This window comes from Gavialis gangeticus, unplaced genomic scaffold (genome assembly GCF_001723915.1).
Source record: "Gavialis gangeticus isolate Ggan-Ray unplaced genomic scaffold, GavGan_comp1, whole genome shotgun sequence".
Classification (NCBI taxonomy): domain Eukaryota; kingdom Metazoa; phylum Chordata; order Crocodylia; family Gavialidae; genus Gavialis; species Gavialis gangeticus.
Genome location: NW_017728964.1, coordinates 1771609 through 1787368, shown reverse-complemented (window position 1 = coordinate 1787368; position 15760 = coordinate 1771609). Strand labels below are relative to the sequence as shown.

At 50.0% G+C, this 15760-nt stretch overlaps 1 protein-coding gene across 1 annotated transcript in view; it reads right to left on the bottom strand.

Moving 5' to 3' along the window:
• DNAH9 (dynein axonemal heavy chain 9) overlaps nucleotides 1–15760 on the bottom strand; it is a 609139-nt gene that overhangs the window by 180765 nt on the left and 412614 nt on the right. The window contains exons 51-52 of the mRNA XM_019501495.1: nucleotides 7021–7256; nucleotides 4647–4769 (exon numbers count right to left, since the gene is read on the bottom strand). Of these exons, the coding sequence (XP_019357040.1) occupies nucleotides 4647–4769; nucleotides 7021–7256 (359 nt within the window). The remainder of the gene's footprint in view (nucleotides 1–4646; nucleotides 4770–7020; nucleotides 7257–15760) is intronic.

Genomic DNA, 15760 nt, shown 5'->3' with positions numbered 1-15760 from the left:
CCCCCCTGACCCCACACACCCCTTCCTGCCACCCCTTTCTTCCCCCAACTCACCCTTGCTCTGCCTGGAACACAGAGCATCACCCCAACCTGGCCCCATAGCAGCAGTACCAGCATCTGCCACCATGTTCTGAGGGGCTGTTTGCTACATTCCCTTCTACTAAATTCTAGATCTTCCCCTGTTTGCAGTTAATTGATCAGACTGCCCGGCAGAGGGGCAGGGGTTAGATGTCCAAAGTGTGATGGAAAAGTTACATATTTCATATTGATGTTATACATTGAATAACTGCAAACACCAATTCAACTGTAGTCATTCCATTAAAAAAATCACTAGCCAGTTATCACACATATTCATGCTGGTGTACTCTATTTCACAACTTTGTTATGTATACAGGTTAGTGGTCTCCTCATTGTTAAACCTTCCTTCAAATCTTCCTGTTTTCCTGGAAGATATATCATTTAACTTATCATTTACCAGGTATGATCTGTAAGGATTTTGAAACCCCCCCGCTCATTTCTTTTTACAGCCCAAATTGCCATCCTATAGATTAGGATCTATTACCATCCTATAGATCTTGTTAAACTAAGGAATGAGTACATTAAGGTGGTAAACTAAGGAGAGGCAAAGGGGGTAGGAGATGGGTTAGAAGCTGAAGCCTTGTCAAGCCAAAGTTTATTAAAGCTTTAGCATAATAGTGTCAGAGGCATAGGGCCTCTAGTCTATCCAACAGGTCTTATCAGTACTGTGAAATGCATATTTCCCAATCTCTACTGAAAATAGCCTTCCTGATGCATTCCAGGATCACATTTGTCCTTTTAAAGACCACATCACATTTACAACTCATAGTCATCTTGCGACTGACAAGTATACCCTACCCGGGTCCTTCTCAGAGAATGCTGGGCTGTTTCAAAACAAAGAACTTTTATTTAAGATTGCCTAAAATTCGGAACCTTCCCAAAAGCAGTTTTTTCCTAGAACATTGGGGTTTCTCAAATATCTAATTTTTTAAATTATTGTCTTTAAAACTAATTTGCCACATTTACCCAAATCCAAGACTACTTTGAATTTAAGATACCCCTCGCCCCCACAAAATTACTTCTATACATGGAAAAATTATAAATGTATTATAATTTTCCATGTTTAGAATTTAATTAGTGGGGGATCATCTTAAGTTTGTCCCCAACACTGCAGTAGGAAAAGCAATGGTAGCAGGACAGGTAGTGAGGGTGCAGGAAGTAGGGCAGGCAGTAAGCAGGCATGTAACTTGCTCGTTGCTTTATTGAGGAGCCCCAGAGGTGCTCCCCTCATCTCCTGGGACTTGATGGGCATAGGCATAGCTGCAGAGTGGTTGTACATGGTTCTGGCAATGACGAGCAAGTTCTTCCTTCCTTTGTGCACCTTCTCCCCACCTGACCTTTTCTCCTACCTGCCCTTGCCCTGCCCTTCCCAGAAGTAGCCACTGGGAAGATAAACCCCTCCCCCACCTGCTGTTCCCAGCTGAACCAGGCACATTGGGCAGCTGCTTCCTGTAGTCCAGCTGGAGCAATGCAGGAGCAGCTCTGGGGCTTCTCTGGGCTTATTAGCTGGTAACAATGGCAGAGATATGGGAAAGGGGATGATTTCCTTTTCCTGTACCTGCTCCCTGGTTACTAGGGACCATGGGGGTAGCAGCAGAGAGCAGACATAGGAAGGGGGGACATGCCTACTGCTGCCACTGTTCCCAGTTGAGATTGGCACCCTGAGCAGTCACAGCGCATGGCTCAAGCAGGGCAAGAGCAGCTTTGGAGCTCCCCCCAGGATGCCTGGGTCAGCCATGGACGGCAGCGGCAGTGGGTACTCCTCCATTCCTATTCCTGTTCCTTGCCCAGAGCTTCAGCTGCACAGAGAGGCACCACAGGGCATATCTGCATGAGAAGAAACATGCATTCCCCAGGGATAATTAGCAGCAGCATATATTTGAGTTCCTGCTAGTTGCTCCTGGGGAGTGCCCCTACATACATGCTCTGGTGCATGGCAAGTTGCCTTGGGTGGGATAAGAGAGGCTGGGGCAGCAACTGGACTGGCCCCAGCAGCTTTACCTGGGATCCTGGGTGCCTCCTGAGGCTCCAGCAGTGGCAATCCAGGTGCACAGAGTCTGGCTGGCAGCTGGAATATGGCTCTGGCTGACCAGGCTCCTATTTTGGATGGTGCACTCTGTTGCCATGTGTGCCACCCTGCTTTTTTCTAGCATGGGTTTTTTTTTTGACACTGGGATCTGCCAGTGTCAAAAAAACCCCACCATGTTGCAAATTAACAGCATGGCAAACACCTGCATTAGTGGCGTGCACATCCGCACTCATGTGGACGTGCTTATGGAGTGCTGAGCTCAGGCAGAAACAGTAACGGCAAAAGGGGGGTGCAACCACACAGCTACATTCTGTACCCTCGTTCTTTTCCTCACTGAGAACAATTACAGGCCCTTTGTAATTGTTTCTTTAAACTGGGCACGTCTGTCTACACAAAATGCCATAATTCACAGTAGCCTATTCTACTGCACAGTAATGCGTCAAGGCAAAACCCATGCTAATGCACTAATGCGCAGTAGAATTAGACTACTGCACATTAATCATCACAAAGAACTGTTCACCTTTGCCATTAAGCATTAGCGTGGGCTAACGTTCCTTTATGTAGTACCTCATATTAGAGGGTGCCTATACATGAACAGTGAGACTGCTGTAATGCACTGGAATTCCAGCGCATCGGAGCAGACTCAATTATTTGAATCTGCTGAAACATGGCAATTGGGACCCAATTAGGAATTAAGATTACTAGATAGGGGTATAAACCAGAGTCAGAGAGAGCAAGCAGAGTCCAGAGATAAGCCAGGTCAGGAAACCAAGAGGTCAGGAAGCAGGTCAAGTTACCAGAGGTGCAATTTAAAGTCGCAAAAGCCCTGCTACCCAGATGCTTCCTGTTCCTCTCCCTGGGCTTGTATAAGGGAAGTGTTGGATCAGATAACAAGAGTAAGCCATTCAGGTATCAGGGAATAGGTGGACACTTGGACACTAAGAAAGGCTTTAGGCATACTTCATTTAGTCTTTGGGTGTGTACACAACTTCAGGCAGCTTATCAGGGAGGCACTCTAATTCACAGCACTTTTAAAAAAGTGCCACAAGTTAGAGCTTTATTGAACCTAACATGTGATTGCCTCTTGGGCAGGGGATGCTTGGAGCCTGCCTGCACTGGCCCTCGCCAGTGGTGCACGTGCACCAGCAGCCTCCCAGGAGGCTGCTGGACTGTCCTTGTCCCCAGCCCCACCCTCTTGCCAGCTGGCAATTAGCAGGAGCTGGGAAAAGAGGGATGGAATCCCTGTACTGTGCATGCCCCCCCAGTACTGCTGCTGGGGTCTTGGGGAGTACCAGGCCATACCTCCACAGTAGGAAAGGCTCCCCCACACTCAACCACTGCCCCAGTTCTAGACTGATGCCCCAGTTCTAGGCAAGATGCTTGCATGGGGAGGAGGAATAGAGCCCCCAACTTGTGGGCCAGGTCCAGCTGCCCCAAGACCACAGCAGGGGGTAGCTGGGCAGGGGGTGAGGTACATACCAGAGGAAGCTCCCTTCTCTCACCTTGCCTCCCTTCTACGCTGCTTATGGAGGAAAGAGAAGTTTTCTGTCTTCTCTCAGTGACAGCCCTAGGGGTGGGGCTGGGCTGGACTGGTGCTTACCTGGGCTGGTACTCACCAGTTCAGCCTGCAGAGCTGTATAGATGTGGGCAGAATTGCCCCAAATTAACCCTTGCAACAAGGCGCTCTGCCTTAGAACATCCCTGTCTGATACTTCATCAGAAGAGGGTTACTTTTTTGCATGCTTAACCATTTTAAAAGCAGCCATGAAAGGTTTTTACACTACAGCTGTACAGAAATTCTGGGGCTCATCACACACAAAACATAACTTTTGCAAATGCCCTTTGGGAAGAGCAGCAGGCTGGTGGATTGAGATCAATGGCTGTGTTGATGAGGCTAAGGTCTGGGGTTCAAGGCTGTAAGACTGTCACAAAGCAGAAAAACAGTTTAAACTGAAGGACAATGTTGGCACACGGAGACATGGAAATAAACTAGCCATAAATAAATTTGAACTACAAATTTCTGAAGTCAGAGACTCAAAGTTCTGGAGCAGCCTTCCAATATGAATGGTATTATGTATGTGAGGCAAACCCAAAATACATAAGACTAGAAGCAAAACACAAGATCCAGTTTTGTTTTGTTTTTGGCTAGCTATATTAACATTGTTTTATGGAAGGAAAATAAAAAACAATAGAACAAGATATTTTCACAGTCACACAAAAAGACCACACAAAAAATCCAGAAACTGTGGGTCCCTAATTCAGCACTTTGACCACATGATCAGCATGTCTTTCACCTTCAAATCACCTTATGTACATTAGGTTCAAGATTAGGATCAGTCCACTGTGCTAGAATAAGTTTATAAAAAAAGGTCCCTTTCTCCAAAAATCCAAGAACTACCCAAGAACCAAGTTCAGTCTAGACCAACAGAGATTTTTAGTGATCTATTTTCACTTTTTTGCCCAAGAAGCTTTAGGAAAATTAAGAGAAAGGCCAGATATGGATATAGAAAGGCATCTCATTCAATGTTCTGGATTCTTACCTTCCTTTCTTGATTGTTTCTTGACCAAGCAAGGGGCCCAAAACTGGATCTACAGATTCCTCCAAATTTTCAATCAAAACAACTTCACCTGCAGCAAGCGCTCGTTCCATAATATCCAAATACCTAGTGGAGATAGCTTTGATATAGTAATGGCATACAGCAGACAACGGTATCAAGAAACATGAGCCCACATGGAACACTAAGAAAAGGTAGAGCACATAACTACAGGTGTGAAAACATGGCAAAAGGCAGGATCTGAACCTCCAACATCCCATGGGAGTTTCCTGACTGTGAGGCTATAGAATCCCTCATATGGGGGCTTTCTACATATACACATACAAGTATATATTGTGTGTGTATGTATGTATGTATGTACACACACACACACACACACACACACACACACACATAGATAGATAGATAGATAGATAGATACACACACACACACACACACACACACACACACAGAACAAACATTCACAGGGTCTCATAAAGATTAGTGATTTGAACCTGAATCTCCCACATTCCAGAGAAATGCCCTAACTATTGAGTTATAGGCTAGTCTGGGGGAAAAAAAATGAAATTTCCTTTATTTTATCCTGGAATAGAAAAACCTTTCCAAAATTAAGTCTCATCAAAACTGGTAAATTTCTATTAAGAGTTTCAGTTTTAATAACTTGCTATTTTCCAATGGAAGTTTTTTTGCCAAAATGATTTTTCAACCCATTTCAGTGATAAAGAGCTGAGATCAGAATTTACTGAGCTCATCTCAAAGGTTGTTTTTTTTTAGCATCACTTTCAAACCCTTACCTGATTGGCCAGGTTCTGTGACTAGAATTCCAACTAGCCAATCATCTTGGTTCTCTGACACTAGTAAGTTTCAGTGCTCAGTGTTCAGTTCTTCCCATATGAAAAATGGCTTCTACAGCCAGTGAGCAGACAAAACAGAAAAATTAAGACTTCTTTCCATACATAATTTGTCCCTATTCTACATCTTGTCTGTAACACTGAATTTTCTTTCAAAACATTATTGAATGACTGTGGGAAGGGGTAGGCACTTTTAATATCCTATCCCATGTGGCTCTATTCTAAATCTCTGTTTAGGCTTTCAGCCTTTCTCTGAGGTAGAAATAGATGTGCCAAATGACACTGGGCAATACCATATATCACCCGTTGTCCGCAGCATCACCAGGTGGGACAATGGATAATGTGCTTTTCTAAGGCTTGCAGGGCCCAGTCTTGCACACCCTGGGACCACCTGCCTGGCTCTCTCCACTTACTGGGATTATGTCCTCAAGATTTCTGGGCAGTGCCTAGGTAAGTGGGAAAAGTTGGGGCAAGTCTCACAGATTAAAATAAACAGGTGATTGCCACTAAATAGTGGCACAAATTGATACCACAATTGTCACCATCACTATTTGTGGAATGAGAAGGAGCCCATGTGTTTGTTTGCTTGGCCTCTGTGCCTCCATAAAATGTGTTGTGAAGGCACAATGGCAATGAAAGGCAATGTTGTTTCCACTCTGACTTTATAGGCGAGTTCTGTTTTCTCTCCAACGCACTATGGAACTGAACCATGTGGGGCATAAAGCCAAGCATACACTAGTACAACCTGAGCCTAAGGCATAACCCATGTACAGAAAATACGTATCCAGACAGCCAACATTTCTCTTCTCCTCTCTTTGGAATTGTAACTAGGCAAATTCCCCAAAGCTAGCAAGTCTTAGAGAGTTTTGGTTATTTTACCCCAATAGCCTAGTGGTCAAAGCATTTGCCCACAAAGTGGGAGATTGGGGTTCCATCCTACCCTTCTCACTCCTATAAGGTCTGACCATGCAGTTCTCTGATTCCTTGAGCATAGGTCATAAATCAGGAATTATTCAGCCCCCTCACCAGCTTTTTTTTTGAAGCTGCTCCCCTGGGCTGCCAAGAAAGTGAGATGTGTGTGTCCAGGAGAGGAACCCTCCAGATCTAAGCATACATGGTTCAGTGAGATATCTTCTGCCCTACAAGAGACTAGGCCCAAGGTTCACACCCAATCTTTTGTTCCCAGGGGGCAGAAGCTTTTCTACTTCTCTGCATCAATTAATACTAAATGTAAGGTACAGTGGTTAAAACAGCCTCCTCCTACTGCTTGTTTCAGGACTTATACTTAAGTACTTACATACAGAGCAGTGCACCTTTCTGGCCAGGCTGCATACAGCTCAGGAATAGGATTGAAAACTGGGTATAAGTGCCAAAAATGGCAGTTATACTAAGGGGTAACCAGTATATGGGCAGACAAAGTGAAGCAGGATTCTGCCCATGCTGTTCATCATATTTGACAGGGAGCTAACAATGGTGTGTGTTATTTGGTATCATGGCTCATATTTACCCCTTCTGCCCAATTCTGATCACTCTTAGATCTTCACCATATTTTGTTTTAATCCATTTGATACCCTGGAGCTGGGGGTCAACCATGAGGGGCCATCGTTCACAGTTTGTAAGGATTGTGGCATTTTCTGTGGACATGCGATCAGCTGGCAGGCCCTCATTCTGCCAAGTTGCTATATCAGCATCATCTGTCAGCATTGTCAGAGGGTCTAATGATGGAGTCACAGGGATTGGGACCTGAAAGCAAAAAGAGAAAATGTTCCCATGAGTGTCATGCAAGGTTGCAAGCAGCAGTTGTCATATATGCTAAGGATGAAACAGAAGAACTGATTCTAATAATGAAGCTTACTTAACAACACAGCCTGTGAAGGGGAGGTCACCTGCCGCTTCTCCACAGAAGAAAAACAGAGAGAGGAAAAAAAAGAGGCTTCTCAGGACACTCCACCCCCACCAGGGCCCTCCTTCATTAGTGCTGGGAGGACTTCTGTGGGGGAGCCTGACCCCACTCCAACTGTCCCGCCAGCAACCCTGCTGCACGTGGCTGCAGTCAGGGATGACTTGGTGGCGTTGGAGGCAGCAGCGGGTCCACCGACCCCTCACTCGTCTCCCAGCTCCTGGAGTCAGGTGGCAGTGAAGGTGATATTGAATACCTCTCTAGTGGGGGCCTGACCTAGGGGGTGGCAGAAGAGTCTACTGACCCCTCAGTCATGCCTCAGCCCACTGGACCAGATGGGGATGATGATGAGTTGGAGGTCCAGCTTTCCAAGCGTAATAAGCGACCTTGGGAGTAGGATGACATCTCTCCCCACAAGAAGGCTGGGATTGCTCTTCTAGAACCGGTCCTTGACCCAGATGATGAGAAGAGGATGCTGTGCCTGAACGTTGAGGGCATGGATGCTGCACTCTCAGGCAAGCTCTTACCTGAGGTACAGCCTGGCCACTCTTTGTTGGGGATGTCCAGCCTGTTCTGGCGGACCCCACCCTGGCTCACCCCCAACTGTGGAGGTCTCCTGGCTTTCCTGAAGCAGACCAGAAGACAGAAGAATGTAGCGGGGCATATCACCCAGTGGTGCGCAGACCCTAAGCTTTTTGTCCAAGCTGCCAGAGCTGCAGTGAAACTCATGCAGCAAGACTCGGGCACCCAGAAGATGGCCTACCACCTAGAGTAGCTGGCACAGTGGATGAGGGACATGTGGGGCTTGGGAGGGTCCCTGCAGTAGAGTAGGGCATGATAGGTCTCCCCCAACCTGCCTCTGCTGTCTTGATCTGTCCTTGGGTACTTGCTCTTCTTCTCACACCTTGCCTCGCTCTTCCTCTTCCATATCCACACTCGTGACAGTTGTGACCATTGGCACCTTTCAACACCAATGTGTATAGATATCTGGTGAAGCAAATGGCTGTCCTGGAGCTCCTGCACCAGAAGCTGCTGGCCATCGCTTTCCTCCAGATGCACTCCGATGGGTTCAACCACGTAGACTAGCACACTGCCTGACGAGGCTGCCTGTTACTGAGCGATGGGACCAGAGTCAGTGCCGAAGTTGCGACCTTTTTATGGCCACAGCTGCAGTCTGATACACCAGTAGCATGGGAAGTGGCCCCTGGCTGCCTGCTGACCATTCACATTGCCTTAGCACACTACCACCTGCTGCTCATCAACAGCTACACACCCACTGATAGCCAGGAGAGAGGCGCCTTTTTAGAGACATTGGCCGCCCTTCTGCATTACGCCAGCCAGAGCGATAACCTGCTCCTCATGGGCGGGGACATTAACTGTACCACCAATGCCTCACTTGATTGCACAGGGCCCGAGCCTCACCTGCCCTCAGGCTGCAAGTTGCTGCCTGCCTTGGAGACCACGGACCTTGTCGACACCTTGCAAGCCCTCCACACCAATGTGCACCAGTACACCTGGGTTAGGATGAGAGCCAGCAGTCTTGCCATGGCCCTCCTCGACAGCTTCTATGTCACCAAACATCATCTGCTACTCCAGCGTGGCAGCTGCATCGTCCCTTTGGGCCTGTCAGATCATGGCCTGGTCTGCTGTGAACTGAGCCTGCCTGGCAAGACCCGTATGCAAGCACCTTATTGGTGCTTCAGTGTCAGTCTGCTCCAAGACTCTTACTTCCGGGACTGATTCACCAATTTCTGGGGGGGCTGGGAAGCTGCAAGAAATGTGTTACTTCTCCTGGAAACTATGGTGGGATGTGGGCAATGTACAGATCTGGGTCTTTTGCCAGCAGTATGCCCAGCTGACCATCAGTGAGCTGTGCCACCACATCCAAGAGATGGAGGAGGATGTGGCAGAGCTTGAGATTGCTCTGCTGGCCACTGGCAATGATGTGGCACTGCACAAGAGCCTCTGGTTCCACAGGAAATGCTCACAAGACGTAGTGGAGAATGCAGCCCACTGGGTGAGAATCCGCGGCTGCTTGCAGGAGCTAGCAGAAACTGATGCCCTGACCCACTTCTTCTTTGACCTGGAGTGGCAGCAGGCAAAGTCTTGGATCACCTCAAGACCCCTGAGGGCTGGGTGATCACAGACGTGGGTGCAGTATGTGAGCAGGCCATCATCTAGCACAACCTGTGTGAGCCACCCTGCCCTCAGGGAGCTCCACAAGGGTTTACTGTGCCTCTGTGCCCTACAGGCCAGTGAGCTCAAGTGGGAGCTGCCTCTGGAAGAGCTAATGGCCACCGTGGCTGGCCTTGCCTCTGGCAAAGTCCCAGGCCTCAACGGGCTGTCTGCCAAATTCTACAAGGCCTTCTGGCCTCTCCTTGACCTCTGCCTCCTACGTGTTTTCCTTGCCAACAAGGTCCTGCCAATCAGCTGCCACTGAACGGTGCTCACACTGCTACCCAAGAAGGGAGACCTTGGCTGCATTAAGAACAGGTGGTCAGTCTCCCTGCTGTGTGCAGACTACAAGATTCTGGCCAAAGCTCTGGTGACCTGCCTCTGCACCGTCATGACCTCCATCACTGGGCCTGAGCAGAGCTACTGTGTGCTGGGCAGGACTATCCAAGACAACCTGTTCCTGCTGCGCGACCTACTCACAGCCAGCAAACTCTTTGGCTTGGACATCAGCCTCATCTTGCTAGACCAGGAGAAGGCCTTCAATTGGTTGGGCCACACCTACCTCTTCTAGACCCTGGAGGCCTTTGGCTTTGGGCCTCTCTTCACTGGGGCCCTCTGGGTCTTGTACCAAGACACCTCTCACTTGCTCAAGGTGAAAGATGTGCTCTGCGCCCCATTCCCCGCATGCAGGGGCATCCATCAGGGCTGCCCCATGTCAGGCATACTCTACGCTCTGGCCATTGAGCCACTGCTGCACACACTGTGGCACCACCTGAGTGTGTGGCCCTGCCATTGGCCACAGGCCCATCCATTGGCCCTCCACTCCAGCTGTCGGCATTGCTCCAGCTCTAGCTGATGACGTGACCATCTTCCTCAACACCCAGGAAGATGTGTGGGCCCTGACTGACTGCCAGCAAACCTATGAGTGCACCTCCTCAGCCTGTGTCAACTGGGCCAAAAGTAATACCCTGCTGCTTGGTGCATGAATCAGCATGACCCCCCCTGGATTTGCCATGGGGCCTCACCCGGTGCCACGAGGACCTCAGGGTCCTGGGCATGTTCCTGGGGCCACTGGCCTTCATGGCGCAGAACTGGGACAGCCTTGAGGAAGGGGTGGAGGTCTGCCTGCAATGGTGGCACTGGCACCTACTCTGCCTCTCTTACTGAGAATGTGTCCTCATCACTAACAACCCAGTGGCAGCAACCCTGTAGCACCAGTGCGCCATACCTGACCAGCCACAGGACCTACTCGAGAGTCTCCAGTGCCTCCTGGTAGAATTTTTCTGGGATGGATGCCATTGGTTCCCACAAGCCATCCTTTAGCTCCCTGTCACTGAGGTGGGGGCCAAAGCCTGGTCGACCTGGTGAGCAAGGCGGCTGCCTTCCACCTGCAAGTCCTTCAGTGACTTGTCTATGGCGAGGAGTGCCTACCCTGGCAACAACTGGCATGCTGGCTCCTGCAGAGGATGGGGGCCCTCGGCTTTAACCGGGAGCTCTTCCTTCTGGACCTTATGCTCTTGAACTGGGAGGTGCTTGAGGCCTTCTGCTGCAGCATGGTATGAGCCTGGCAGGCCACCTTCTGCCTCCAGCCCCAGGCCTGGCACTTGTAGTTCCTGCAGCTGCTGAGGGAGCCCTTGGTGCACAACCCAGCCGTGTGGTGCCCCATGCTGAGCCTGGCCTCTGCCAGCCTCACAGCCACCTTCATCCAGGTTCATGTCCTCCACCTGAGCTATCTCCTTGACTCCACTCAGTCAGCCTGGCTCTCACCCAAGGCCCTAACCACTTGGCTAGGCATGCGCTCTGTCTGCAGCATGAACCGTCTCCTGCATGACATCCAGGGTGCCCTCCCAACAGAGGCAGCAGCCGCCCTAGATGACCATCTCTGGAGACACCAGGTCCCCCATGCTGTGGATGCCCCAAGAGATGCTTTTACTGCACTGCCTCCCGACAGTGACATGGGTTGCCCCTTTGCTTTTCTGTTGTGTAGAAAACTTTATGCCTGGGTGGTTGATGTCTGCTATGCCAAAGTGTTAGTGGGCTGCCCCAATACACAGTGGTGATGGTGCCTGGGGCTGCCAGATTCCCCACTGGCCCACCCAGCTTGTTGCACACTCTATAAGCTGCTAACCACCAAAAAGACTGGTGAACTGCAGTGGCAATTCCTGCATGGAATCCTAGCCACTGGCATGTTTGCATCCCACTTGACCCAGCTGCCTCAACAGCCTGCCCCTTCTGCCCTGGGGGGGCATTGAGGATAACCTCTTTCCCACCTTCCTCAACTGTCCCCACCTGCCGCTGCTCTTTGTTGCCCTTGAGCCACCGCTGTGGGCACTGGGCAGGAGCCTCTTGGCGACCACCTATGTGTGCTCCCACCTGTACTTAGCGGCCAAACAGAGCCCTGTCTGCCTGGCCAACTTTCTACTGGGTCAGGCCAAGGTGGCCATCCTCAAGAGCTGCTGCAACCGGCTTGCTGGGACCAGCTCAGACGATGCCCTGTGGCTTTTCAGCCTCCTGGTGCGGGTGTGCCTCTTGCTGGAGCTTAAGCACATTGTGCTCCAGTGGGCTGTGCCCACCTTTGACGCACACTGGGCCCTTGAGGGAGCACTGTGCCACGTGAAGGACAGCTGTCTTCAATACACACTCTGATGTCATGACCAGTCTGGCAACTGGGCAAGCTCAGTGTCAGACTGCAACTCCCAGCTTGTACCGCGCCCTGGGCCTTTACCAGGCTGCTTTTTTTCTTTGTGTGGGAAGTTAAAGGTGTTGTCACCTGTATGATTAGATAGAGCAGGGTAGGAATAATTTGTTTATAGAGGGCTTTGGTCTGTATGACCATGTGGCTGGTGTCCCGACTGCATAATGGCATGTTAGGCACGATGTGTAATACAGCAAAAGTGTCTGTCATGGTGTGATGTTACGAATGTAATGACATGGTGCTCTTAGTTTGATGGTAATTTGTTTGTCTTTGCTTTGTATATTGGACCTGGACCCTGGAGGGGCCAACTTTTTGTACCCCGAGCCCCTGAATAAAGTAATTAAAAAGTCAAAAATCCTTCCTTGCTTTCTACAATGTCTTCTTAATCCTTATTCTTGGAGTCAGGTAACTTGTAACATGAGTTTTTTGTTCAGTATTAGAAGAAAGTTATTTATTGTGGGGGATTTCTAATCCATCATCACATGACATTTAGGCTAGGGACAGACAGTACATAAACTGTTTTAAGTGATCAGACACTCGTTTAAACCTGTATCAGATGTTCAGTGCACATAAACCAGTTTGAAAATGGCTGAAACCAGTTTGAGATAAACCTGGTTGAATGTAGTAGTATCAGACTTAACTGATTTGGGTCAAACTGGTTTATGCAATGTCTGTCCCAGACCCCTTCCTAATTTAAGGTAAACCAGACTCCCCCAGCATCCTGGCATGCTTTCTGGGCTGGATGGGACTCTCTGCTCCACAGCAGGGCTGACCCCTCCCCTCTGCTCCCTGGCTGCAGCTCTAGCAGACTTGCAAGCTGCTACCCAACCCTTCCAAAACTACTCCCTGCTAAGCAGCAATTCCCCACTTCCCTCTCCCTTGCTGAGAGGTAGCTCTGTATTAGCTAACCAACCACATGCTTTGGTCCATACTGTGACAAAGGCAAAATCAACAGCTAATGTCCCTCTGTTGTTTTCTTAATGGGGTGATAAACACTGAGTTAGGGGTGATAAACACTTTTATTAATTCCCTGCTGGGCTAATCAGAGCATCCTGCTGGGGCCTGGCCATGCCCCCTTAGCTCAGTACTGTGGAACAGAAGGGAGGTCTGCTCTAGTGCACCCCGGCTTCTAGCCTGAGGCACTTCAGGCATGTGCCTGCATTTCTTGAATGACAAGGGGAGGTCTATCCACCTCCAAATTGGTACAAGATTTGCAGGTCAGACTAACTTGCAAAGATTGAATCAATTCAAGCCCAGGCTTTTTGAATGTCTGTCACTAGCCTTACTGTCTTATCAGACTTAGTCTAAAAGTCTCTCACCAGTTTCACTGATGTTTGTAAAATTTACTTAGGTGCTGCTGCACAAGGGCTCAACCCTATAATGTGCTAATTGCTCTGATCCTGATCCAGAAAAATATGTGAGCATCCCCATTGAAAGTACACATCTACCAATTATGTAAGAGGTTCTTCTGCTTCATTCAGGTCATGGACAGAGTGACTTGGGAAAACGGCACCAGTTCAACAGAAGGATGAAGTGGAGGCAGAAATTCTAGCAGACCATGGAGGTCCCAAATCCTGTCAAACTGAAGGATTCACCCAAATTTCCCACGAGATTCATATAGAAGAATGCAGTAAAATACTCATGAAACCAACTTCATAAAACAAAAGCAGGTTCACCTCTTCTCCCCCCAGGAACATGGAGCTCTCAATCCGTCATCATAGCATTATAATCTCTGTCTCCGGACTTGCCCCACTGCCAAAATATCCATCTACTGCCTATACCAGATATCATCTTCATCTTCAGGGGCAGCTTCTATAAATGCATTTGCTGTGAGGTGGGTTTACTCTAGAGTAAATAACTCTAGAGTAAAACCACCCCAGCAGGTATCTACACGTGGAGGTGCGGATGAGCACGTTTTCTGCTCATGACAGCAATCTACTCCCACCCCGGTCAGCCCTGCACCATCTCCCCTGTCTCTGTCAGAGGGAGCGGGAGGCTCCAGCTGCAGCTCCCTTGGCCAGCTGCCATGTTTAAAAGGCACCTTTGCATGCTGCTTCAAGGCCACCTGATTTGCTGGCCTGGAGCAGTGTGCGGTGTGGTGGCAGCACACAGTGGCTCTTGCCGCAGCCTCTGCCTGCCACACCATGACTGCTCACACCCCTGGCCTCAGGAGTAATAGCCAGCACCCTGAGCTCCTGGTTACCATGCTGCTTGCTCTGCTGGCCCACGGGGACTGCTGCTTGGCCCAAGTCAGTCTCAGCCCCAGCAGCTCCGCCACATGATGCAGCTGCCTGGCCTGGCTCACCATGCCATCCCAGGCCCCCTGCCACTGTGCTGCTGCCACCCAGACCCTGTGCTGCCACCTAGACGCCAGCAGGGATGCTGACAATGTACACCTGGATGCCACCACCAGGGCTGTCCAAGTGTTTCTCGGCCTCCAGCTCCACCACCTCTGGGCTCGCCCAACCAGCCAGGACTGGTGGCTGCACATCATCCAGACCACCTGGGATGATGAACAGTGGCTCAAGTCATTCCAAATGACTCAAGCGACCTTCCAGGACCTTGTCAAGCAGCTCCACCCACACCTGGAGCAGCAGGATACTACCATGTTGTGGCCTCTCCCCACAGATACCCAACTGGCCGTTGCTTTGCTCAAGCTTGCCACGCCCACCAGCCTCCACTAAGTCAGCTACCTCTTCAGCATGGGCAAAGCAACTGCAGGGAAGCCCATCCTGGAGGTGTGCAGCTCACTCCAGGATGGACATGTATACAATCCCCTGGTGGTGGTGGTGGGGATGCTCTGCACCCTGGGCTTCGCCCAGTGCACTGAGGCCCTAGACGAGACCCATATCCCTGTCAGCTGCCTGCCCTGCAGTGATCACCCCTACTACAGCTGGCAGGGCTTCCACTCCATCATTCTCCAAGCTGTTGTTGACCACCATGGTGCCTTCATGAACATGAGCACTGACTGGGTGGGCAGTCCCCAGGATGCCCGCATGTTCCGCAACTCTGCCCTGCCAACCCTGGTGAAGAGCGGGTGCTTCACTCCGGAGTGCTGGACTTCCAGGTGGGTGCAGTGGTGGTCCTGCCCCTCTTCATAGGGGACCCCACCTATCTGCTCCTCCTCTAGCTCATGTGGTCCTACATTGGCCACCTGGACCACCGCCAGGCACACTTCAACTGGTGGCTGGGATGGACCCATTCCCGGGTGGAGTATGATTTGGTCAGCTGAAGAGATGCTGGTGCACCCTCACCACCTGTCACCATGGCCAACATCTCCCAGATCATCATCACAGCCTGTGTGCTGCATAATGTCTATGAGGCCTGGGGGGAATTCTTTCACGAAGCCTGGGTGGAGGAGGCACAGCAAGTGGAGGGCTTGGCACTAGGAGTGACAGCTGTTGTTGTTACTGGCAGCAGCAGGGGTGGGCTGCCCTGCTGAGACCCTGGGCAAGCCGCTCTTCCACCACCAGGGGT